General features: G+C 37.2%; 1 protein-coding gene across 2 annotated transcripts in view; it reads left to right on the top strand.

Moving 5' to 3' along the window:
- The window catches only part of tsc22d3 (TSC22 domain family, member 3), a 33,483-nt gene extending 18,775 nt beyond the window's left edge, over positions 1-14,708 (top strand). Inside the window, exons 1-3 of one of the 2 annotated variants that reach the window (XM_039648497.2) lie at positions 11,171-11,487; positions 11,660-11,711; positions 13,395-14,708. In XM_039648497.2, coding sequence (XP_039504431.1) covers positions 11,366-11,487; positions 11,660-11,711; positions 13,395-13,652 — 432 coding nt within the window. In that variant the 5' untranslated portion in view covers positions 11,171-11,365 and the 3' untranslated portion in view covers positions 13,653-14,708. Of the gene's footprint in view, positions 1-11,170; positions 11,488-11,659; positions 11,712-13,394 lie in introns of those variants that run through there. The other variant, XM_039648496.2, reaches the window with a different exon arrangement.
- Positions 14,709-27,062: the final 12,354 nt, after the last annotated feature.

Here is a 27,062-nt window from a genome sequence, read left to right as displayed (position 1 = left end):
ATGCAAACATGCAGACGGGAGGAGCTTAGTAAGCAGACAATTGCTGAAGAGCTTGACCTTCACAATCTGGTGCAGATTGTGTAACTCTGAACAAAAGGAATAATGCTTTTAGGGCAAATGAAGGTGTTGGAGCACATTTATGAAATGGCAGTTATATTGCCTTCTGCAATTTGAGCTGAGTTTGCAATTTGTCCTTGAGTACTCCAGATGTGTTTGAGAACTTGTGGAAGTGTACCAAATACCAAATTGCTCCATGAAAATGTAAAGAGGATTGAACTTTAAAAGTAAAAAAAACATTATTGATCAAAATTGAATTTATAACCGTAATATTATTTCCGAGTGAAACATAATATTCCAGCCCGTTCTTATCCCAGGGCGTCATGCACTGACGCTTTTGACAATGCGTCTACATCCAACGCACATGGCACGCTTTAGTATCAAAATGAGACGCAGATATATATGGACCAGAAGGCGCCTCCTAGTGGTCTAACCCTGACCCTACCCCAGACCTAAACCTGCCCATAAACGAAGCATGTTATAGACCATTTCACAAGATGTAAACAACACTGGTCCAGAAGCACTTCCTGTTTCAGTTTGTAACTGTTTTCTTTATTTCACATGTAAAGAAAACATCTTAAAGATGTTTGTTTAACTTTTTGATTCAGTTTTAAATGTTCTGTTGGTTGTATTTTATCCCAGCTTTTATGTAGTGTTAAAAAAACTGAAACAGGAAGTGCTTCTGGACCAGTGTTGTTTACATCTTGTGAAATGGTCTATATTGATGCTAAAGGTTGCCATGTGAGTTGGATGTATATGCATTGTCAAAAGCATCACTATACGGTGCCCTAGGATGAGACTGCATTGAATATTCAAGGGGTATTTTTTCCCCCTCGAAAGCCAAAATCAGTGTTAATCAGTGTTATCAATTACACCATTTTACCATTTCTAGAGAATAAAGTGAGCAGCACATCAAATAACAGAGCGGTTAACACCACACACACTTTCGGTTGTTTATGGTAATCCTTCACAGCTATTTCTGTAATATTTTTATTTAGAGCTAAAAGTGCTTTATTCTGGCCCTTTCCGCTCCATGCACGTTGCTTCTATCTCTCCCTTGCTAAAACCACAACAAGCCGCATTAAGAGGTGCAAACGACGCGGTTATTTTAACAACAGTATAGACCCTTTTACAGGCCACGTGATCAAATAGTTGCGCGCGCATTTTGGCAACGGATAGCTCGTTAAACCAACCTATTTATATTCATATTTGGGAGATATATATATTTTTTGGGTCCATTTTTGGTAAACATTCACAGACATCACTGTTTTGTCTCTCTAGGCCCAAGATTCTCATCTTTGATGACTATTTTGATTGTTTAGTTTTATTTTGTTTTACTATGGCGGCCTCAATAGAAATGCATTACTGTTTCAAAAAAAGCGTTAACCAGACCTCCACTGGGAAGGAAATATTGAGATCAGACCTCTTGGAACTTTAATTGAATACCCCTTGCCTAAATTATCCAATAGCCCACATTGTCTAAATACAGAGCCCTTAAAAAGACATGGGGGGGAAATGAGATGGAATGGATAATTATACGTTTGCTTACAAAACATTTGCACTCGCTCACAGTAAATTTGCATTCGCTCACAAACGTTTTGCGTTTCCCGGAGAAACTGGTGATGGAAATCATATTGAAGTTCTTTTGTGAGCAAACACAATGTTTCTAAGGGAAATGCAATGCTTTTGCGAGAGAGCAAATGAATTTTTATTATTTTTTTCAAAAGGACACTAAAGTTAAACACAATAGTGACTATACTTCAGTGACCTTTGATTTCATGCTGACTTTAAACATATTTTTTTGCCCACTCATATTTCCCCATCACCATGTCCTCTGAGAGGCTCTGTAACTGGTGTAATCAGCAGTAATGGAAAGTTGTCTCAGAGACAGAGCAGGATATTTTATTTAGAAATGATTTAAAAGGAATATTTTATGAAGAATAGCGTGCATGGATGAATTCTTCACAATATCACCAGGAACACGCATCAAGGAAGTAAATGGGCTCAAGCCAGATTTTAGGTTGAGACTACGCACTGAGAAAAAAAAAGGTTTAATACCTTGAAAATTGAAACAGAACAAATCTGTTGTTTCAAAATCTGTTCTTTCTGCACTTCTGCATTACTCTGGGTGTGGCAGTTGACCTTAAGTTCAGTGTTATGTAAAACCACGTCTGTGTGCCTGCGTATCTGAAAATAAAAGTGAGTGGTATTTTAAATATGAATAACACTGTAAAAATGAATATGCTTTATCTAATCAATACAATTGTGGCAATAGATTACAAACAATATTATTAATTAAATTCAACAAATTAGATTTGACTAATAATTAATCAAAATGAGTAAAGTTTACACCAAAAAATTAACTAAAATATCTGAATAACAGACCGATGTCAAAGATTAATTAAGAACTCTTTATTTTAAATTGCCAACATTGAAGACACCTGATGTTATCAAGCAGAATAACTGAAGGAGAAAACCATTATTTTAAAACAAACCTAAGACAAACACCAATCGCCATAATGGTGACTTAAATGTACTTTTTTTGTACGTTTAACTAATTTTAAATGGTTAACTTTTAAGGAATTAATTTGATTAATTATTATTCAATTCTTTTGTTAAATTGAATTAATAACATTGCTTGTAATCTGTTGCCACATTTTTTTTTGATTAGATAAATCGCATTCATTTTTAGTGAAGGGCCATACAGAAAAAAAAAAACAGTTTCTAATAAACATGGGAAGCTTTTTAAGCATGTTGACATGAACAGGACTTCATTCACTGCTTCTGATCTTAAGCTGTGTTGCCATATATTTGAGCTAAGCAAACCCATCAAGTCCATTTTATGGAAAATCCCAATAAAATCTTATATTTGCAAACAAAATTTGGAATAATATTGCACAGTGACTGAGAGAAAGAGAAAGTGAAGTATTTGCATTAGATTGAGACTTGTTTTTACAGTGACTAAGAACTGCAAACAATGTCTCGAAAGCCACATTCTCGATGGCATTCATCTGTTTCAGTCTCAGTAGAGAGTAGAGAGAATCAGTTGTTTTTCAACACACACTGTTGGCACACACAGGTCCTCGCATTATGGAGCAAATCAACTGTTGCGCCACTTCTGCACACATCGTTTAGGTGGAAAAATATCAGTGTTATTCACAGCAGTTCAGTTTAGTCACGCAAGGTGTCTGCATCTCGGTGCTGTATACAGTCACAATAAAGTACGGCAGATAGTGCGCAGGATTGCAGAGTGTGTACGTGTGACCTTATCTGATTTGCATAACTCATTCCCAACCAAACCGCCATAATCTACGTTATAATCAGAGAGCCAGCAGGCAAACCCATTAGTTCATGCATAATGGTCTCCACCTTCACTGACTCATCAAAACACTGCTTGTTTCTGCCAGCATATCACCATTTTTTTTTGTAAAACTTTCTAAAGTCTGACTAGGCTTCTAGATTGTTTGATATATGCTGACAGCTAATTGGCTCAAACACTGGCTACGTGTAAACACGCTGCACATCAGATAACAGCATCTCTGGACTGTTCAGTCGAACTACGTGTTTCTGTCCGCTTGGTTGACTTTGATCACAGCTCTTATGTCACAGCCTTCGCTACCTGCACATGTATCATCTTTCAGTTCATACTTTTAATCCTTTTGTGTGAAAGGAGATTAAGACTGTACAATGCCTCAAGTTAACACATTTTCATTCTGCAGAGGTAATTGAATGCATAACTGGAAATAAGCACACAAACACCTGTACTCAGGCAGAGGCGGTTATGTTTCAGTTATGGCTCAGGGTGAGTGAGGTTACCACATTTCTAGGAAATTCCTTTTTTAGCTAGGATCCATTCATGACGAAGAGAGAGGAATGAGTTTGGGGTAGAGAGTTTCATGTGCTGTAAATCGTCTTTGCTTCAGCCAACACATGGGTCTCATCCGGTCTGGTAAAGACTTAGAGGGTCAGGATTTGTGTGGATTGCTCTTGTCTGATTGTGTATATCTTTAAAGGTGCACTGTGATGTCAACATGCATACACGATAACACAGTATCTTTTAACCTTTGCCTGTGTTCCTTAGTTATTTAGACATCAGTGTTTGCCTTAAGGTTTATGGTTCAATTGTGTCAAAGGCATTTTGTCTGTGTTGTCTTTGGAAGCTATCTGATGACAACATCATACGGTTTAGAGGACAAATTCTTTCAGTGCAGATTTTTTTTTTTCTCCTATTTTTTTCACAGAATTCAATGAATACAGTCGCTTGGACTGATATATGGTGGACTTTTATTGCACTGATTAACACAATTATGTTTTAAATTGATTTACTTTCGTTTTCAAGCCTCATTGGTCACACAGAATACAAACAGAATCCCCAGCCAACAGACACTGAACCGTACCTGATAAAATAAATTAGTACCGCTCCACAGACACACGTTTTGTTTTCAGTTGAGATGAGATGCACTAATGAATGGGTTTAGCAGGAGGCACACCGCCAGGCTTTGCACATTGTGTTGATGCCAGCGGATCTACGTTAAAGCGGATGTAATGACCACGCTCTGACATCAGAAGCCTTATGCTTCCCCTTTCTCCTGGCATGTCCACTTATCTTCCAAGGCCAGAACACTGGGGCTTCGCTAACATTGTGCTGCCACTTTGCAGGCAGTGAAGTCACTGGCTACCCACAGACTCCCATCAGGCTAAAGTGCAGTAATAAAACTTTCAGCTGATAACCCCTCCTCAGTCACAAGAGCTTTACAATAATATGATTTTTAAATCTGATATATTACTGTATTCCATATAATAAATAGGATAATATTATAAAATAAACTGTAAGATTTTAGAAGGTTTCTCTGGTGCTCACTAAGTAAACAGAATAATATTTTAAAATATTATTACAATTTAACAGAACTTTCTGAATTAATGAATTAATTTTCTATTTTAATATTTTTAACATATATTAATTTACTACTTTGATGGTAACGCTGAATTTTCAGCATAATTACTCCAGTCTTCAGTGTCACATTTTCTCATGCTGATTTGGTGCTCAAGAAACATTTCTGATTATTATCAGTTGAATACTATTCAATTTATGATTATATGTGATATATATATACACTGTAAAAAAAAAAAACCCTACTGTTTTACCGTTTTTAAAATAAGCTACAGTAAGCTATTGTCAGCTACAGTATTATGCTGTTAAATTATAGTATATAACTGTAAGTTAACAGCATTTAGCTGTAGCTGACAAACTGTATTTAGCTGTTAATTTTAAAACCGGTAACGCACCATATTTTTTATGGTATGATGCTGGCAACCACAGCCAGTAGTTTACCTTTTTTTTTTTTACAGGATTATTTTTTACAGCGATATATATATATATATATATATATATATATATATATATATATATATATATATATATATATATTATTAGAATACGTGCTAACTCTGGAAGGTTGATGGAATATTTACAACAGCCTTAGTACATTAACCGCCCATGCACAGTCCAATTTCTGAGGGAAGGTGTTCTTCCTCATTGCCGAGTCCACGGGAGGCCACGGCCCAGTGAGACGCATTGATCAGTATGACCCATGAGCAGCCGTGCAAGAGTAACACACTCTGATGGTTCAATGTATTATTAATTAAGAGTGTACAGATACATCTGGAAAGATCTCTTTTCATGTCCACACAGCAGGGGCTGCTTGAACACGTGGACCATTGGTACATACCGTACAGAGCTGAAGACTCACTTGAAGACATGATTGTATTATATGAGAAATTAGAGTCATCACTTTAATGAAGACTACTCATATTTGCACTGTACTGATTTTTTTAAATGCATGAATGGATTTTATTTATTAAACATAACCTTGGGACTAATGTTCTGTGTTTATGATGATTATATTAATGATGGCACAATGATGATAATGATGACACTTAATGTTCCCTCCTTTTATTCGCTTGAATATCTATGACGGGTAAATTAGAGCAATTTTATATAATTTTACAAAGTGTGAACATCAATTTTTTTTTTTTTGGGAGGGGGGGGGGGGTCTATTTCTAACTCACGTAATGTGTCATATTTCTACATTTCATACTTTACTTACTAATTTGGAAATGGCACGATTGAGCAGAACAATTATTTCCATAATATTTTGCATGCACAGTAATAAGATGGCAATGTCCATTCAAGAGTCAAATTATGTTTGTTTCTAAATGAGATGCGTTTAAGTTTTTATAGTCAACAAATTAAAAATTTCGCCCGCACACTACCTTTTAAAAGTTTTTAATTAAATGCATACTTTCAGTCTACTTTTTAAATATAAAAAAAAATTAACATCAATAAAAATAAGAAATGTTTTTTGTTACCAATGAGCATATTAATTGAGAGCATATCAGAATTAAATATATATATATATATATATATATATATATATATATATATATATATAGGTTGATTCCATTGTTATAGCTTGTAAATCTGAAAATACAAGCCCATACAGCAGGAGAGGGCAGTATATTCCCTTTAGCTGCATAAAGACAGATGAGTGCACTTGCTGGGGTGACAAAGCTCTCAAGCGGGTGTAAATATCCAGCAGGAATAGGGGCTCTTGAATGTCCACAACAGCCTCAAGTGGCTTAGCCAATGTATTACAGGGGACCTGTGCTCCCTGTCATGAACAAATTGGGTCTTTAGTGGAGGCTGTGCAGAATTCCCATGAAGCCCACTGGAAACTGGCTAATAGAGAAGTTAATTAAAGTCTTGTCTAGACAGATAACAAAGCAACAAAGAGGGTCGGATCTGTGACACACCTGGGCTGTAAAGGTAAACATCTGCTAATACTTGCTGTGTGATTCGAGGCGGTTCTATAACTGTAAAAAAAAAAAGAAAGAAAGAAAGAAAAAGAAAAAAAAGTCTTACATAAGCAGCTCCTTCATGCACTAAGATTAAGATAATAATGCCATTGACAGTCTGAGCAATCATAATTGCTCAGTCAGCCACTGCACGCAAGTTGCTGCATGGGTGACATAATCTGTTTTCCACCTCATTTCATCGTGTCAGTTGGAACAGGCATTATTGAGCACTACAGTTAAACACATTTGGGGTTAGTATTGATCAAATAATCCTAAAAATAAAATAAAGCACAAAATAATAACCACTGTTTCAACTTTGCCATGATATGATTTCTGAAGGATCATGTGACTGGAGTAATGATGAAAATTCAACTTTCTCACACTTACAAATGTAAAGTTCTAGGAATCGTTCTGTTTTGTAACTTTCTGGTATAAACTGCCATCTTATTAATGTTCAGGACAGGACCTGGCACTCACGAATTAACACTCAAGTAGGTCAAGTCAAGGGCTTCCGTGAAAGCACAATACATTGGGAAGCCATCCTGACATGGGAAAAACAAGCAGAGCAAATTCGCACACGTTGTTCAAAAGGAAAGTTTTACTTTTGGAACATGGAAATAAATTACATTATAGACGCCAACAGACAAACACCTTCAGGCCTTTTCAGGCTGAATTGAATTACGTCGGTATGACATATTAATGCGTTTTTGACTCAGCTCAATTAAACAGTTTAATGTATCTAATAGATTAAAGCAATGAAAATAAACATTGTATGCGCATCTCCTGTACCGACATGATTTATGTGGGCAAACAAACACCCAATTATATAGCATGCTACATAATATGCTTTTCTTTTTTTTCTTTTTTGCAGTCACGCATAAGTCCTTTCAGACAGTCAGACAAAACAAATCTGTTTTCTGAGAAATGAGCATGGTCTATACATAAAAGTTGAAGCACGTCTTTTCTTATCCTACAAAAGGGAACTTAAGCTGAACAAACTTCTTCGATAAACAGTTATGGAAAATTGTAGATGGAAATTCATACTGTTTTTGCAGAGTCAGAGATGGATGTGTTCGGAAATTCCAGATAGCAACAACTGCCCCGTTTGCACCTGCGTTTTGGACTATCTGATCACAATCGGACGAGGAAAACGCATACACGTTTACACCTGGTACTTTAATCCATGACTTTTGTCCACCTTCACCCACTTATGTCGTCATTTTTTCGAGGGGAAGGTGTATGGGTGAGGAAATGTATGGACTTTTTTCATATTTTTCAATTTAAAGGTCCCCTGACATTTAGTCAGCATAGGCGGAGAACAGGCGGTCTTTTGTTGCTCTTCGAACACATTCGACCACATGGGCGTCTACCTGCAAAAACCAGGTGTCAAAAGGGCCAGTGATACTCCATTTGTATAGCGTTAATCATTTATCATACTCAGAATATTCTGAGAGTCGCAAATCAAACTTCCGAAAAATAAAAAAAAACAGAAAAAAGCAAAAAAACAAAAAACAGACAGGGAGTGAACAGAGAAAAACTACACAACATCTCTGTATGTCCACCTCCCTCCCATCTAACAGAGAATGGGACATCCACACCATTCACGCTGCTCGACTCACAAGGTCGTATCTTGGGGTGCATCCTTAGAGACTTGTTTATAGTGACAGTCCGCAGAGCAACAGCCATGAGTTTGCCACCTATCTACTCACCTAGTCTGTTTAAGAAGAGGGACAGACGGTAAGTGTAAGAATGAGTGTATCATAACAACTGACAGCTGATGGATTGATTGATAGGCGTGAATGTGAGCAAGGAAAGTTAGTCTGGTCTAACCACTCAAACTGGCTAATACTGAGTAGGTCTTGCTCTGCAAGGTGTGAAAATCATTACGATACAGACAGTCAGCGAAGTGCATTACCGGGTTCATCGTGGATCATGTTACTAAGTACTTACAGATGGATTGCATAACTTGTTTTTTTTTTTTCAATTCGTAGTAATTCGTCTAAATCAAGAGTTTAGACTGATGATGCTATTTACATATTTTATTCTTCACTATGGTAAGGGTTTCTCTCTAGCTGTCCTCCTAGAAACTAGATTACAATTGTTGAAATAATAAGCCTCAACTATTTACAGAATGCAAATGTGAAAATATGTCATTCCACACATTCTTTCGTGTGTTCTTAAGTAGATGATTACTAAGTTAACCAAGTATGGTTAGGTGTGTCTTGAGAACTCTAAGACTTTTTTTGTGTGTTTTTTATTTAAGTAAGTCCTGTTGAAAGTGTAAATAATTAGTGCCACTCAGTGTAAATGTATTAGACATAATATATACACACTGAGACCAGTCTTAAAGTTTCCAACCTTGTTTTAATTTTGTAGTAGCAGTGTGAAGGATTTGTTTAGCGGAGAGTGTCTGGGATGTCTCCACCCTGGCCATGGTGACAGACGGAGACACACTGTACCATGGCACATCTGTGTTTACTGTGATGTGCGAGATTTTTTTTTTTTTTTTGTGGCAACTGAATGAAGCATCTGTTTGCTCATATTGCTGCATCAAAGCAATGTGAAAGTTGACATTTATTCAGTTTATTCAAAAGTTCAACTGAACTTTTTTTTTTCTTTTTTGCAAATTTATTAGTCTCAGTTTCCTTGGAATGTAATTTAACTTTCTATTGCTAGAGAGTCTAACTGAGTAAAATGATGACGATTAACACACTATTAGTGGTACTTTATAACCGGGAGGTTCTGTGACACTTGATTGCCTGCAGACTCTCAGGCATAACTCTTCAAAAGTAGCCACATGGTCTTTCCCTCTTCGTCTGAGGGAGGATTATCATTGCATACTGTACAGACTGTGCAAACGTCTTGTCAGTTATCCTGACTACAGCTCACCAGGAGTTAGGTTAACTCTTTCTGGAGCATTCCTCTGAAATCTAATCTGTCAGCTTTACTAACTCTGCATGAAATGGAAAGTGACAGCACGGTGACTAATTTGTGCTTTTCTGTAGAGTCTCATTATGAGGATCAACTTCGAGCCGTCCCCTTTTAAAGGGCTACACTGATCCAAACAAATTCTTGCTCCGCTCAGAAAAGATATATGATAGACTGTAAAATGTTGCGAATGAGTCAATAATGTCTGTAACAACCCCCCCCCCCCTCCAAAAAAACAACAACAAAAAAAAAACAACGTTTTGTGACATACTGTAATAAATTCATTTTAATAACTTTGCAAGACCCATCAAATGATTTCCCACAAAAAAATCAATTCACAAGAAAGATATTATGAGAATAATAACAGTGTCTGTTTGTGAGCCGTGCATGTTTGTTGGACAAAATTGAAGTTTGATTTTGTTATAGTTTATGTTATTACATAGTTATATTTATAATTTGAGGTAGGCATTTTTGATTTTGGTTTCTTATATTGTTGTTTATTTTTTGGTGTGGTTTCTTTCACTATGTTATAACTGCAATGTAAAATGCGTTCAAATGTACTTGCTGAGGACTTTACCGTTGTATTCATTTATTATGACTCAACAGTTTTAATGTTAAAAAGAAAGCTGATGGACAGTGCAACAATGTGTTTCTAAATCAGAAAAATGTTCAAATATTAGCTTACTGATATCAAAGTGTCTATTAGCTTATGATATCAAAGTGTTACTTTGATTCTAGCTTGGTTGAGCCTTATGACTGTTACACACAGTTTGACCACTAGAGGCACTAAAGGCTGAAGTCAGACAATGTGGAGAAAATCTTTCCCATCCAGTTCTCATTATCTCTGAGCAGTCGACTGCAAAACTGTAAACTTAAACTTAGACCTGGAGGCATCGATTGAAAGACAATAATAAAAAAAGACAATTCTGTCAATAATAAAACTGCTCAATTAGGCTACTGATTTTCACCTTGTAACAAATTACTAAGCTTTGTAGGAACGCGTGGTTAGTTAAAGTGAAACCTTAACATGGATAAGACAAGTGCATTCACCTATTTTGTCATAGGGCAGCTATATATTTCACTGGGCATGCAATAACGACGTAGGTATAAACATAGTATCAAATATCAAAAAGGGCGCTTGTTAACTGCGTGTCTTGTTTGTGTTAATGTGTTGTGGAGGTTTGTCCCGCGTTTGCTGCTGCTGCTGCATGCTGTGTGTTCTTTGAGCGAGTTCAGTGAGAGGGCAAAACGAAAATCTATGCCACAAGCCTCATTTGAATAATACATGCGGGCGTCATATGACGTCACCGAGCGGAGTATATAAGCCCGCTGCAGCAGAAATAGCATCACTTGCCGAGCCGACAGTGTTTCTCTGAAACCGCTCCTAGTCTACTCATAGCGCCCGCTTTTATCTGCGCGTATTGCAACAGAGCAACGCAACACAAACCACCAGGATCTTAAAATCGTGTTCAAGCAAGTCGCAAACGTGGCGAGAAGTATTATTCAGACGGGTCTTGTACTCAACATGAGCACGGAGATGTTTAAAACGCCAATGGAGCTCGCAGTCTATCAGCTGCACAATTTCTCCATCTCATTCTTCTCATCCTTCCTCGGCGGGGATGTAGTCTCGGTCAAACTAGACAACAGGTAGGCCGATTTCACGAGATTATTAGATGCTTTTGACAGTCGACAGAAATTACAGTCGGACATACATCTTAGTTTGGTGTTTTGCGGCATCGACACAGATGTCACGCACTAAGAGCTTGTTATTGCAGTGTCTGAACTGCGTTTTAATACTTTGTGTCTTTGTCTTTTGCAGTGCCTCTGGCGCAAGCGTTGTGGCAATTGACAACAAGATCGAACAAGCGATGGTAAGATCCAAGTTATTCTTTTAACACTATGAACATGTTTGTAGACTTGCAGTGGAAAGTATCTAGTTTCTGTGTAGGCTGTAACCAGAGCTGTGGCACGCTCTGGAGCTGCTGCATATAGTGCATTGCATATGCATTTGTTTGCAGTAAAAGTCAAAGGTTGTTGTACAACACCACATACAAGTTATTGTTTAACCCATTTAATCCCCCCTGTAACCAAAAGTGAAAAACTTACTATTTACTAATTTATCTATTAAACATTACTATTAATTATAAATGAAAAAAAAGCATGTTTGGCACAAATAATCTGAAAAGTCTTATGTATTAATGTTTTGTAATTTATGTTCTAATGTATTAAGATTGCTCATTATAGTATATTCTCACAATATTTGTGTTTGTTAACCCAGAGCCACATTTGAATAATTAACCTGATTGTGGATTAAGCGTAATAGATCATTCTTAGATAATTATTCTTAAATTCCCAACATCACAATTACCTGATAGTAAAAGTTTGTTTTAATCCATTTAATCCCCCATGTCATATATGCAACCCATTTTTTGTTGTTGTTCTTTAAAGGGTATTAAACTCATATTAGTACTATTTAACGATACAAACAAATGCATGGCTTTAACTACCATATCTGGTACAAATTATCTTTAAATGATCTGGTATTCATGTATAACAATTACTGTCTTGCAGTATATAAATCATGCTCACAATAGTTGCAAATATTTGAATTGCAATAAAAAAAAAATACAAATGGGAAACATGCAATTATTCTTAGGGTACATTTGAAGAGTTCAGATGCAAAAGCCTCTAAGTGCCATTTGAAATTTTCTTCTAGAATGATCATTTTTATCAAGCTTGTGTATTTAAGTTCAGTGATTTCACTTAAATGGCAATGATAATTACCTATTAATTGTTATTTAAGTGAAATTACTGAACTTAAATATACAAGTTTAATAAAAATCATCATTAAAGAAGAACATTTCAAATGGCACTTAGAGGCTTTTGCATTTGAACTCTTCATTTACACTATGTACTAAAAAGAACTGTAAAGTTTTTAATTAGCGTTTTTCACGCACAGACGACAACATTGTCAAAACAATCCTGTTCAGACTGATCAGCTAAAAAGACAAAAAAATTCTGTATTCATACTTGGCCAGTAGTTGGCGATGTCATTACAAAGAAATGCTGTGCTCCTATAGACAATAAACATGTAATATGCATGTTCATGGCGTCACCGTTTTCACAAATTCGCGTTTAACTTTACAGACGATACAGCGATTTAGTTTCAAACACTCGCACTTTGAAACTTTAAGTTTGTTTTCAGGCCCCAAAAAACGCTGTTTTTGCTGTGTAAATGAATGGGCAAAATGCATACAAAGTCTTCAGTTTTTAATTAAAAACGATATTATGTAAACAGCTCCTTGGATTCTCTTTCCCTCACAATTATAGAACATACAGTTGTTGTCATAACAAATTCAGGAACCCTGAATAAATGACCGATTATTTCATTGGGCTCTTCAAGGAGTAAAATACATGTGCTCAAGTTCTCAGCCTCATTCTTCTGAGTTCAAACATGACTTCCACATGCAAACAGATCAGTTGCAATGCATTTAATAGTCTGCGTATGTTTTGGTGCGATCGTGGAAACTCAATTCTCTGTATTTCTCTCGTAGGATCTTGTAAAGAATCACTTAATGTATGCAGTCAGAGAAGAAGTGGAGATCTTGAAGGAGCAGATCAAGGAGCTAGCGGAGAAAAACAACCAGTTGGAGCGTGAGAACAGCCTGCTGAAGAACCTGGCGAGCCCAGAGCAGCTGGAGAAGTTTCAGTCCCGTCTGCCCTCAGACTCCAGCCTCCCCCTGGAGCCTCTGGAGCTGGGCTCCCCCGAGAACGGCGAGCACCAGTACATCAGCACGGGGTCTGCTGTATAAGTGGCTCTGCCATGGGGCGGGCAGAGCCACAGCTCTCACCTGAAATGGACCTCCAGATATGCAACTTCAAGTTGAAGCTGGCTGTACAGATGAAACCTGACCTGAAATGAAAGCATTACGACGTACCAGTGGCCAAGTTCTGTATTATCCGACAATCTCTTCGGACTAACATGGAAAAGAGAGAGTGATGTAGACGTCTGAGGTTACTGTACAACGGGACTGACGTGCCCCTTGCTTGGAAGGGGGCCCAGCCTTGCTTTCCTTTGGTCCCTCTCACGACGAGACGGAGAGGGGTTTGCCTGATGGAGCTGGCCAAGAGCGCATCTTCGGTCAAGCCAAGGAAACGTACTACGTCCCTACGATATGCCCCCACAGTCTCACGAGAGCCCCACCTGACGCAAGCTGCACGGGACTCTTGTTCCCTGATCCCTAGTGCTGTGGACATTCTTAGCTCCGTTAGTTCAGGACGCTTGAGACAGACCTGTACGGAGCACCGGTCCTCTAGTCCACAGCGGTGACTCCTGCCATATGATTTGTATAGCATCGCTTGTATCTCTGCAGATGGGGCCTGCTGCTTAGGGGGATTGTTGCTTGTTTGTGTTTTGAAACGGAACAAAATCAACTTGTTTATGTGGGCTGTGTGTAAAAAATGATTGCTCTTTTTGTGGGAATGAAAATCTGTATACATTTGCTATAGTTCTGTAAATTAGCACCTGATGTAAAGCGAAATGTTCTGAAACGGACGAGGCGAGGGGCGGATAATGTTCCGCCGACATGTCAAACGTGTTCCTGTTGACCTTCTTTGCCAACCAACTAACAGGCACGATGGTCTCTTAAGGAGGCCACATGGTTTTCAATAAACTCTAACCACCAAAGACTTGCCTAATACTCACAAACCAACAGGACCATGTGTAACTTTTCACAGGAAGATGTTTTTTTGACAGCAGTCTTTTTGTAACATGGGTATTGTTGCTTTATTGTGTCCATGGTGTTTTGTTTTTTTACGATTTATGGATGCAAAATGCACATTGCAATAAACCTGATGTTTACACTAAATACTACCCTCAGATCTTTTGCTTTTTCTTCATGAAGGACAAGAAGATTTTCTGTAGTTTTATATTTAGTAGTGCATACCACCTCTTACAATCAGATTCTTAATCGGTCTCTATAAAAATACAACTTTAAATTTGATGTAAAATCAGAGCAAACTTCCTTGGCCTCAATATAAGATTGAGAGTCTTTTAAAAATGAGGTGTTTGACACTATAAGTCAAGTTCATGCATGGAAAATAAGGCCTTCACAAAGCAAATTTAGACCAATAATATCCTCTTAGCATGCATGGTAGTTTATGATAGACATTTGCTATTCAAGAATGCTCGGACATCACTTGCTTCTCACATTTTACTACATGCAATGAAACTTCTTTATATGAATAATCAAATTCTTTCCAGTAATCACATAAAGATAAATGTCATTGACCTCAGTGAGAGTGGCACCATGTGCATGATAATAAAATAAGTTTGGACTTTCCACTGGACAATCAAAATGGCTTTTAAAAACAAAAAAAACTATAAACTATGGAAAAAAGAGGGTTTAATTGCAGATGGCTATGTACATACACAGATCTAGAGCTAAGTGCACATTGGCTGCTGTGCTGTAGTAGTCCACAAGGCTTTGGGGCCAAGCACGGTGAGAAAACAGACCATGGCGTGTGGAATCCTCATTTTTCTCTCTTTAGGAAGGCCACGCTCAATGTAACTCAATCCTCTCCCTTATGTAAGACTTCTATGTATGACCCACATCTCAGCATTCTGGAAGGTAGGCAGTAATAAAGTATATTCGAAAGACTATGCAGGGTCATGTCCACTGGGTCTTATTGCAGATGGGTGGAGGTTTAAAAGGAAATCACTTCTGGAAATATCAGAATCCAAATGCACTCTGATCTGAGGTTTCCTTCATTTTTTTTATTGCCGTTATTAACATCCAGCTATATAGCAAACTAAAATCAACTTAATTGTACTGAACATGTATATGGTAAAAGGCTTACAATTTAAAACCGTGCAGCCAGCTTATTCCAAAAAGAATAGATAAACCATTCAATAAAACTAAACGCATGAATAAATAGGCATGTGTTTCAATGCATTATGCATTACGTATTTTAATGTATTATAACTGGTTACAATTATTCACGAGACCATGCAATGCATTATAGGGTGCATTACCAAGCATAATAAATGCATTAAGTTTTTGTTCATGGTATTTTTGGATTAAAGTAAACAACCATGGACAGTGTTCAATGGTTCAATGTTCAGACTCAGAGTGGATTCACTGGTTATCTGGCATTTGTTCTGCTTCCCAAAACAGCTGCAAGACCTCTACTGTTATGCAACTCCCAAACATCTGTTTCAGTTTGGCGTAGTGGGCGTTTTTCTATGTCAAGGCCTGGTGAAGTGTGGCCGGGTTTGCATGCGAGCGAGTTACGGTGCACTGATACATTTACTTGTTTGTTCTGTATGTAAATATAGGCTCAGAGTAGGCTGTTTGTGCCATATTTCAGAGGAGTGACATTATTTCCTAAGCCTCTGATCATAATACCCTGTTGTGGAAAATTATTGAGTGTGATCCGCAGTGTAAACGGTGTTACCTCATTCTCACTTTGTACAAACAGCCTCTCGCTCCCAGGTGCATCCTGTAGAGACAGAAGCAAATGAGAGATGTTTACTTCGGGAATTTTTTTTAGATCCTTTAGAAGAAAATTGACAGTATAAATAGACAAAGTCATTACCAGCGCAAAGTGTTTACTACTTTTATGGAACGCACTGACTGGTGTCCAGCTACCAAATTTTCCATTGAATTACATTAGAGAGTCCAAATAAATACATGCAAGAGTTATATAACTTACTTAGGTCCCACTTTATATTAAGTGGCTTTATACGTACTACTGTATGTACTTACATTGAACAATAAGTACAATGTATGTGTTCATCTTGTATTGTAAAACACTTTTGCTGCTATTGAGGTGTGATACGGGTAAGGTTAGGGACAGGTGTGAGGTTAAGGTGTGAGGGGAGGGTCAACTGTGTAATTACAAATGTAATTACATAAAGTAATTATATCTGTAATTACATGCTGGTATTTTTAAAATATAAGTACAATGTAAAAACATGTAAGTACACAATAAGTCCGTTGTATCAAATTATTCATTTCAATGTAAGTATGTAGTACTTAAAGCCACTTACTGTAATATAAAGTGGGACCCTTACTTATATTTAATATACATGATAATTTTTCATGATATCATTTAGAATTAGATTATATAATTGCTATAGGTCAGACTTATAAGACGTGAAAAAAAAAATTTGAGGAAATTACAGTGGAATACAAGAATCGTTGTAAAGAGTAGTGCTAGGCGTATGGTCAATCCTCTTCAGACATGAAAGGCAAACACATAACCGGTATGACCCATTGTTCAACTTGGGTTGCATATAAGTCATAACCACAGATATGTACAAAAATCCCATTGTACAAACCACATATTCAGACTTTCTGTGATGCGACAACATGTCTTGCAAGTATTATGTCTGTGTATGCACAAACTTATGACCTTTTGTTGCAGACAGACTTAATGTATACAGTCAGACTAAATCGAATCTTTTCAAGTTCTCTGAAATTGCTTTGGATGTTTTTTCTCAGTATTTACTCAAGCCAGTTTGACCCAAATAATTTTCATCCATAAAGTCTCTCATGATTTAATATTAACTGGTCAATCTTAAAATTGAATCTTCTAAATGGTCTCTCTGTTTCGGAGAAGCAGAAAACCGTGAGAAGTTTGCGATTGATTAATTTAATTTGTCTCCGAGTATAATATACGACAACACCTTCCCATTAACATGTACAAAATGTCAAACAAAATGTCTCTTATGATAGAGCATTTTGTAATCACATGACCAGATGTTCTGTTTATTTGAGGTAAACCACTATTGCTCTTGTTTTTACAGATTTCTAAGGGTGTGGGATGTGATAAGCTTACCACACTCCACCTATAGAAAGAGGATTTGGAAACTAACATTAGTTACTTTCACACGACTTTAAAAGGATGTTGCCTCACAAACACATATGGGTAGTAGTTCCACCCTAAACTGTTTACTAATCTCTGGGCTGGTGCAAGAGGCCAAATATACCAACAGAAGTTGGCCAATGACTTGCAGAACTTATGTTTGTTAGTCCCTCAACTTGATGAGTTTTAAATGAGGAGGGTATTATATGACGATCCTTCAACTGCATCTGGGTGGCTTTAATAAAGCTCTCCTCAAAAAGAGACTCTTTGTAGAAGGGAGAAGGGAATGTGCTCTTATTTAACAGTGCTGGATTTCTTCCTAGACGCATTGTCACATTCAATCTGAAAGGTCCATCTTTCCCCAGGGGTTTTGAAAACACTGTGAAACACTGTGTGAGAGGTGTGCTCCACTGTGGTACCAGTCTCGCAAATAATGTGCTTGGAACACCTTATTTTTACCAAGTGGAGCAGAACAAAGGCCACCAGCATGAGGTTGAGGATTTGAGAGGAAAGCCTAGAATTCAGAGTCCTACCACGGGACAAGCACAGTTTGTTTTCTAGCACTGACATGTGTCATAGGGGAAAATGATGTGCTCCTGTTACATAACTTTTTCGCGATGAACCCAAGTACCTCAAAATTGTTGGCTTTCTTCGAGTTGTTTTGCTAGATTTGATTAAAGATATCATGTACTAAGGCTTGTCACTATACCAAATTGATAAAAATGTAACAAAACCTCACAAGATTCATCAAGTATAAACAGCATACCATATTGCAAATCTCAACTTGATTATTATATCCTTGAAAGAATGTAACATTTTCACCAGTATGTCCTACTTTGCCTGCATATAGACAGTATACAAGCATTAAGGTGTATATACAATCTCAGCTATGTCTATGACTACGTTTACATGCAGCCAATAACTTGTTCAAAACCGTGATATTAGCAATAACCCGGTTGCGAACGGCCATGTAAACACCGGAAAAAAACCCGAATATGCTCATATCCTGGATTTTAAAAACTGAGATATTATACCTGGGGTACCCCTTTTCTAACCCGAATTTTTGGTCATGTAAATGCGTATCGGCATATCCCCATAGTGATTTGTGTTCTGCGCATGTTCTATTCGCAAGGAATCTTGGTCTTTTGAGTAGAGAAACTTCTCGCCGCATACAAAAATCCGCGTGCAGTATACCGGAAGTAAACATGGCGAGACACATCGTTACCAGCATCAAAGCGCAAATAAAGGCAATCGCTACCTGCCCCGAACTATTCATCATCCGCGTGCTGCTGTTGTTGTTATCTTTGGATACAGGAAGAAGAATCGGCAATTACGCATATTGCGTCTTAAGGTTGTCCGTGCGTTCTAGACGCTAACTGCGCGTCGCCGTTTACATCGGGATATTGCAATTCCATGTATACAGGAGAAACTCTCTCTGCTCACGCATGTAAACGGGTTATTCCTAATGTTTCAGAAACCCGAATAATGACCTTAACCCGACCATAACCCGAAAATTGGCTGCATGTAAACGTAGTCATTGTTTATATTGTTATACTATACTAACTATATAGCATATTTAAACAGCTTGATTGCTTGCATTGTCACAACATTTGAACTGTTATCGCCCAGCTCTAATCTTCTAAATGTGACTATAAGGCAAGATGATATTATAGGCATAGTTCACTTTAAAATTAATTTTTGTTTAGCTTTTTTGTTTTGTTTATATGTTTTAGCTTACCTCAAGGGCATCCAAGACGTAGGTGACTTTGTTTACACAGTATTTTCAATTTTGAATTTTTAATTCTATCTGTCAGTCATATATTGGAGGTCTATGGGGTTCACCTCAAATTAAACATGATTCAATGACTCGTAAATGTAAGCACACATTGATGGCCTAAGACACGAAACGAGCGGTTTGTGTGAGAAAACGAACAGTATTTATATAGATTTTACCTCTTGCAACCACAGCCACCTCCAAGTGATCTGAGGTCGAGGGCACTTTGTGGTTGTGGTTACAAGAGGTAAAAAGGATATAAATACTGTATAAATACCATTAACATGACTTTCTGTAAAGCTTGAAACAATGTGTATTGTGAATGGCATTCTGAGCAGAATGGTTTTTGTGTTTACGATAGTAATATGAGCAGTTAAATTGCTGGTGTTTTGTGTTGTTGTATAACTTTATAAATGGTGAATGCATGTGAGTGCAGGGTAGAGTATAGGTCAACTCGGGGGCAAATGCCTCACCTGGGATGCTGTTGCAAAACCAGTTGAGCTTTAACCTCTGTAGGTCCCCTAGGGAAAGTTCAAACTGTTTAATTTCACATGAGTGTGCAAAAGGCAGAAAAAAAAACAGCCAATTGTAACATGGAAGACTGGTAATAACTATTGTTGCTTGTGAAATATCTTGTTACGAATCTTACTCTCTTTTGAGAGAATTATATGGCCAAAGGCTGTTGAGACAATCAGTAAAGAAGCCTTTGTATTCTATTAAATATGCACACAATAGAGTTGTTTCATAACTGGTAAAAACACTGCAGAACAATTCTGAGGTGATAGCTTATGTAAAGAGTTTAGTCACGTCAGTTCATGGAATCGACTTCATCTGTCTTCAGGACATCTCACGCTTGACAGTAAGACATTTAACCTTCTAACCTAGTCTAGGTACAAGGCAAAAAACAGCCCGTGGACAAGAAACAAAGTAATTGTATTGCTTACTGAATGTCAAGCATGGAATGTGAACCTCCTACTTGATTCGCATGCAGAATATTGTAAGGTGCTTTCCTTCTGCTCACATGTAGCAGCATGAAGGAATACCAGAGCGTCTGTTTGTCCTGATCATGATTCTCAGCCAATCAACACTTGGATCCCCTGGGAATGATCTCATCATGTCTCCTGCCATAAATACACTCTTCAATCCCACAGACAACCCATCCACCCAGCCACCCACCCACCCCACCATCCATCCACCCATCCACCCATCCATCCATCCATCCATCCATCCATCCACCCATCCATCCATCCATCCATCCATCCACAATGGCATTATTTCAGAGGGTTTACATTCTCTTTTTTTTATTTATTTATTTGGCTTATATTGTTTGGTTTGTGTTGACATAGTTGCCCAAAAGGATTTCATATGGTATAGAGGGTGTAATATGAATCCTTCTTCCACAGAAGAACATCATGCCTTAAGATTCAACATTTCATAATCGTGCGTGTTAACAGCAGTCTGGTGTTCTTTTTCGGGATTCATCATCTGAAATCTAATTTTGCAGATCGTGGATTCCCACAGAGAGAGAACATAGAAAAAAAAATCATGCTTGAGGCTCATTTTTCTTGGAATGCATACAGGTTTGGAAGATTAGTTTCTGAAACACAGCTCCTCGGTCGCATTGCATAACAAGAGAATAGCTGCTTAAAAGATGCTGGAAAAATGCTAGAAACTGTGCTCAACTCATTTCTTGCGTAAAATTTCCGAATTATATTTGGAGCCTTTCATGAGTGTGGACAACGCATTCTCATCCTTTGACGTCATATAGAACGCTATATGACAAAACGGCGCTATACTACGCACATGGCACCCGTTATCGTTAATATAACACGAGCTGTGAGGGCTAAGTTTAGGTGTGGGGTAGGGTGTGCGTGTCATATTCACGCTAAAGGATTTATAACGTCTTGGGTTCACGTGTTATATTAACGATAAAGGGTGCCATGTGCGTAGTATAGCGCCGTTTTTGCATATAGCGTTCTATATGACGTTAAAGGATGAGAACGGGCTGGTGTGGAATAATCATAGTTTAGATCTGCATGGCAATGCTGAGTTCTATACAGGAAACTAAATGCAGTAAACAACACTGGATATCACCTCAAGGGTAAGTATTGTTAAAAGTGAGTGTTTTCAAAACACATCCCGGATGTTCATCTCTTCCTTGTGACGTTGGTTTTATCCAACAACAGAGGCCTTGGAGTGCAGTTAGCCCGATGTCTGCACAGGTAAACCATTCTTGCTATTGTCCCTGCAATAGCATCTAAATAATGAGGGCAACTGAACCCGTTGTTTTTGTTCTTTAGTCCATCAACAGTTGGATTAACAGTAGGCTCATGTCATATCAGCTTGTTAATTTACGCATATTTTAATTGTATTCTGAATGAGGAGACTATTAAATGTTTTGATCTGGTTGCTAGGTGTAGAGAGCAATGAGAGCAGTCATGATATTCCCACCACAAGTGAGTACATGTTGATTTAGCAGGCATTTACTAAGCTGGGAAAATACAAGCTATTTTTGACCACATATACCATTTAGTTTTTCCTGCCTCAGGAAACTCAGGAGTCATGAGTTCCAGACCTCATTCTATTAAAGGAAATTTTACCCCTGTGACGTGGGATGAAGTTGACAAAAATGCTTGCAAACAATGGTGCTAAAGGCTGAAACCACCAACGCAATGACAAGGACATCATGTTATCTCTCATACTGTACCTACACAAAGACATTCATTCAAACCAGAACAATTATATAACAGGAAAAATATTTTTTTTTTCCTAATAAATAACTATCTGACTGAAACAATCACTGTTGAGAAATCGCTGAGTTTTTGGAGAACTTCAAGGATTGCTTCACCCAAAAATGCTAATTCTGTCATCAAACCAGTATGACATTCTTTAAAGTGCTGTCCACTTTTGGTCGATGCAGTTACAATGAATGAGGGCTAAAGCTTTTGATCATACATTGATCATACAATTATGAATCATGCAACTATGTATTTCAAGACTTCCAAGCCATTCAGTTTGTGTGAAAAATAGGCCAAAATGTAGGCTGTAATTCACTGATAATCTTGCCCTCCAGCAAGCTGTTAACCATATCGTTGAGTCAGTGAGTTGAACTTGAGAAAAATTACGAATACATAAGATGTAAACTGGACCAACTGATTCATTGAAGAAGTCAGATCTACGGCAAATGTTAACATTTTCAGTGTTGTGCATCTATATGGAAATCTTTCTCATTTTGGAGCTTGACAGCCCTTGTCCTCACTTACTTTTTAATTGCATAAAAAAGAGGCCAATAAATTCTTCAAAAAGTTCCACTTTGCATTCCACAGTAGTTTTTTTTTTTTAATAACATGAGGGTGAGTCTTTTAATGTGTTACTCCTGAGGGCAAGGCCTGCGCACATTTGGACCAAGTAAATCTTCCTTGATCTGTTTTTCTTAGTCTGGAAAGTGGGTAAAAAATCATTTACGCACAAAGAGAGGATTAGAAACAAGTTCTATCGCATTCACTATAAAGAGGCACAACCTTGTCTACACATCTAAGACATTTGGGGTAGTCATAGACATGAGAACATGCTAATCAGACAATGATGTCTGAGACAGTTGTGTAACCCATCGTCTTTTCGTTCCACATCTGAAGCAATAAAGAGGGCATTAGTGTAATGGACACAATTAAACCTACCTTGGCAAAGTACACGCTTCAACTCAGCCTGAGCTTAACCTGCTGTCTGTGTGGTTATGTCTCTCACTTTCCTGGTTATGAAATCTCAAAATATTTCCCGTACTGTATTTTAATAGAACAGTACAGATGCCTTCATAAGATGTGTTAAAGTTTTATGATTGACACCTCACTGACAAATTTGAGAATTTGTCAATCAAGAAGTTTGATCAGAATCAATTTGATTCGACCCAAAATCATAACTAAATGTTTGCTAATTTCATTAGCTTTTAGAAAATGTTAAGATGTGTTTTAGTTAAATCGTGAGATTGTCATCCGGTTTGAGTTTTGCCTAAGCCTATCAGTTTCTCTTCCTGTTTACACCTTCAGGGGAAGAAATGCCACCAACAAACCAGTGGTGGGAAATTTACAACATTCCATATGTGAAGTAACTTTTGCAGTATTAATCATTTAAGTCTGAAATGGTGCAGATCCGTTTGAACTTGGCACAATGAAGATAAATCAACAAGAAAAGCCCTTGCAATATGTTGATTTAAGTGCTTTAATGGAAACACATCAACATCCAGCTTTTTTGCTTTTGTTTTGAAGCCTCAAGCACCGTTAAAGATTAAATATGGGAAGTCACAGGGAAATAATAAATGTGAAGATTGAGACTAATTGCATGGTGCTTACACGCCAATGCAGGATGGGGCTGAGCCGGCATGGCTCCCTGTACATTTTTGTGCTTGTCACGTCATATAATTTTTCATAGTAATTACTACCCACCTGTTACATATGTTCAACATACAACATTTCTCAGGAACAGACTGAGGAGGCAGTGTTCTCTTTTACTTTTACAACTCTCCAGTGGTTTGGGAAAGGCAGCACTTCACACGAGTATGCTAGAGATTATTAGTGTGCTGCAACCCTCAGCCACACCAACACATCACCACTGTCCTATACAAACACATGCAAGACTCTTGGGCCAGGGCTTTGCACACAAATGACATGCACATTGGTGTATTGACTTTTTTATATAACATTCATCCCCTTGTTTATTGACTGCAGATGGGGAGATGTCCTAGTTAACTAATGGTTCAACTCACGCCTTTCCTGTATGGATGGTAAATATAGTCATATCTCATCAACACAGAAGATGAAAACAGTTAAACTGTGAGCTGTGAGACTCAACAACAAAGAGGATACTACAAAATAATCCAAGCATTAGATTTGTGTGTGAAAGGCATTTTTTATGGGAAATGCCACAGGGCAGATTTGGGGTATTGAAGAAAGGACTGCGCAATGGCCAACTCCACTCAGCCAGTGAATAATGCTTTCAGGTTTAATGAATGTTCCAGATGAGCATCCATCTTTAAAAAAAAATAAAATAAAAATAAAACTGCAACATGTACATACCAAAGTTAAACTAAGAAAATAATCTTATGGTTAAAGGAAATCAAAGCACTCATTTGTTGCCTGTTTGATGGGAAGAAACGTCCAGACATTTCATTCACACTTTAGCTCATTGTTTAATGTTTGATGGATTTAGTAGACTACTTAAAATTTAGTGAAACATCAACTTCAACTGAATTCAGAAAGCCGCTGGCAGAACACCTGGGCATAATAGAATTACAGCCTCACTTCTTCCCAGACTTTTCACACTTGAGCAATATAAGAAAAAACAAACAAACAAAAAAAAACTAACACACAAAGACATATTACCATGCCCGACATAAATGGCTTTTAAATGGTATTTTTGGTCTTTTTTTAGTTAGTATTATGGCTGTAAATTTAAAGCTAAATTATAATAAAATCTTGTTTTATTGAAAAAAAAATGGCAATATGAAAAATATTGAATCAAAAAGATGCTTTTTGCTAAAAAAGTAGTGAGAATGGTGTAAAGGGGCTTGGACAGGGATAATCAAACCTTAAGTTTAGATTTCCCCCGCTTTTAAACCATAAGTGTGCCAAGTATCTATATTCCTTCTAAAGCAGGGGGCATACTGTATGATTTTGGCCATGATCTGACCATCTGAGACAAATGTTGAGAATCCTCTGATCCTAGGCCAACATCTGAAGTCTTAGTTTAAATGGATACTCCAATTTTTTTGGAAATAGGCTCATTTTACAACTCCCCCAGAGTTAAACAGTTGAGTTTTACCGTTTTGAATCTTAGAAAATTCAGCTGATTTTCTGATATTTAGAAGAATATGAATAACCACACAGTTTCTGGTCTCATTGACTTCCATAGTAGGAAAAAATATATATATATGGAAGTCAATGAGACCAGAAACTGTCTGGTTACTCATATTCTTCTAAATATCAGAAAATCGGCTGAATACATTCGAAAACATTCGAGGGAGTGGTAAAATGAGCCTATTTCCAAAAAAAGTGGAGTATCCCTTTAACATGTTCACCAACGGCAGCCGATTAATGAGCATTGTGATAAAATTTGACCTCAAACGACCCGAGTCGATTTGACGCACAGTCCTGCAGTGTGGCTTCTCCCACAACAACCGTCAAAAGGCAGAACCTGATGATGCAATCAGTGAGACAACAAACCATCACTTGCAACACACACATTGTCTTTTTTCCCCATTTTTCTGTTCAAGACAAGCCATGATCAAAATTAGACATTGTTTTTGTTTGCAAGCCACCATTTTGATCCTGCCCGTGTCACGGATTGATGATGTAAACTCCAGACGAGTCTTGTATGCGTCTGTTTCTAACGTGTCTTGACTGCAGTCTGACATCAATGACAAGTGTGATATGATCCAACAGATCCATCAGATCCAACAGTGTGACATGGCTTACATTCTAACATTCATAAAGGACTATTATAAATCATACAGTGTGCACCAGGCTTAATTCGGTAACACTTTACAATACGGGTGAACTAATAAGCATTAATTCATGCTTAACTAATGCACAGATAATACTGAATTAATGTGTAACTAATGATTATTTAAGCTATTCATTAATCATTACCACATTAGGAACTAATTAAGAGTATGTAATGTATTAGTTCATACATGAATTGTTATTAATTAAATATGTAATTGTGGATTAATTCCATAATAACTCGTTTTTTTTTTAAACTAATAGTGTCAATTAATATGTTATTACCAGGATGAGACAAAGCCTTGTATTTCAACTTCCAGATAATATGACAGGTACACTAATAAGCATTAATACATGATTAATTACTTCATTGTTACTGCAAATTCATGTGCAAAGTACTACAATTACTACATGACTAGTTAATAATGATGTGCCCCAACAAGTAAAGTCATAACATAATGATAACTTTGCAAATTATTAGCTAATGATTAATTAAAGCAGACAACTGGAAGTTGAAGTGCATAGCTTTGACTGATTGGTAATTAACACATTAATTTACACTATTAGTTCATAAAATGTTGTTACGGAATTAATACACAATGACACATTGAATTAATAGCAATTCATGTAATACTTAATCTACTAATCATTTAGACTCTTTATTAGTTGCTGATGCAGTAATCATTAATAATTGGTTTAGTTCTTCATGAGTTATACACTAACTCATTATTATCTGTGAATTAGTTAAGCAAGAATTAATGCATATTAGTGCAGCCGTATTGTAAAGTGTTACCCTTAATTCATTTAACCCCCCGAGAGATGCTGTTCATGCTATTTCAGTCATACCCACACTATGAAAACGATTATGGTCTGACTTCACTTTGAACATGCAGATATAAAAGTTTAATTAAACCTATAAGAGTGTAAATACACACTTTGGCAACTTCTACCACAGCTTGGAAAGGATGTTTAAACACAACAGATTTTAATATTTACTTTATGGTCGTAAGGTTTACAGCAAAACATTACTAGCTGTGATTTTTCAGCTCAATACCACATGCATTTTGTGGTTTTTAACAGTTTTT

This window comes from Pimephales promelas, chromosome 9, assembly GCF_988280905.1.
Source record: "Pimephales promelas chromosome 9, fPimPro1.hap1.1, whole genome shotgun sequence".
NCBI lineage: Eukaryota > Metazoa > Chordata > Actinopteri > Cypriniformes > Leuciscidae > Pimephales > Pimephales promelas.
This window is presented reverse-complemented; position numbering and strand designations above follow the sequence as displayed.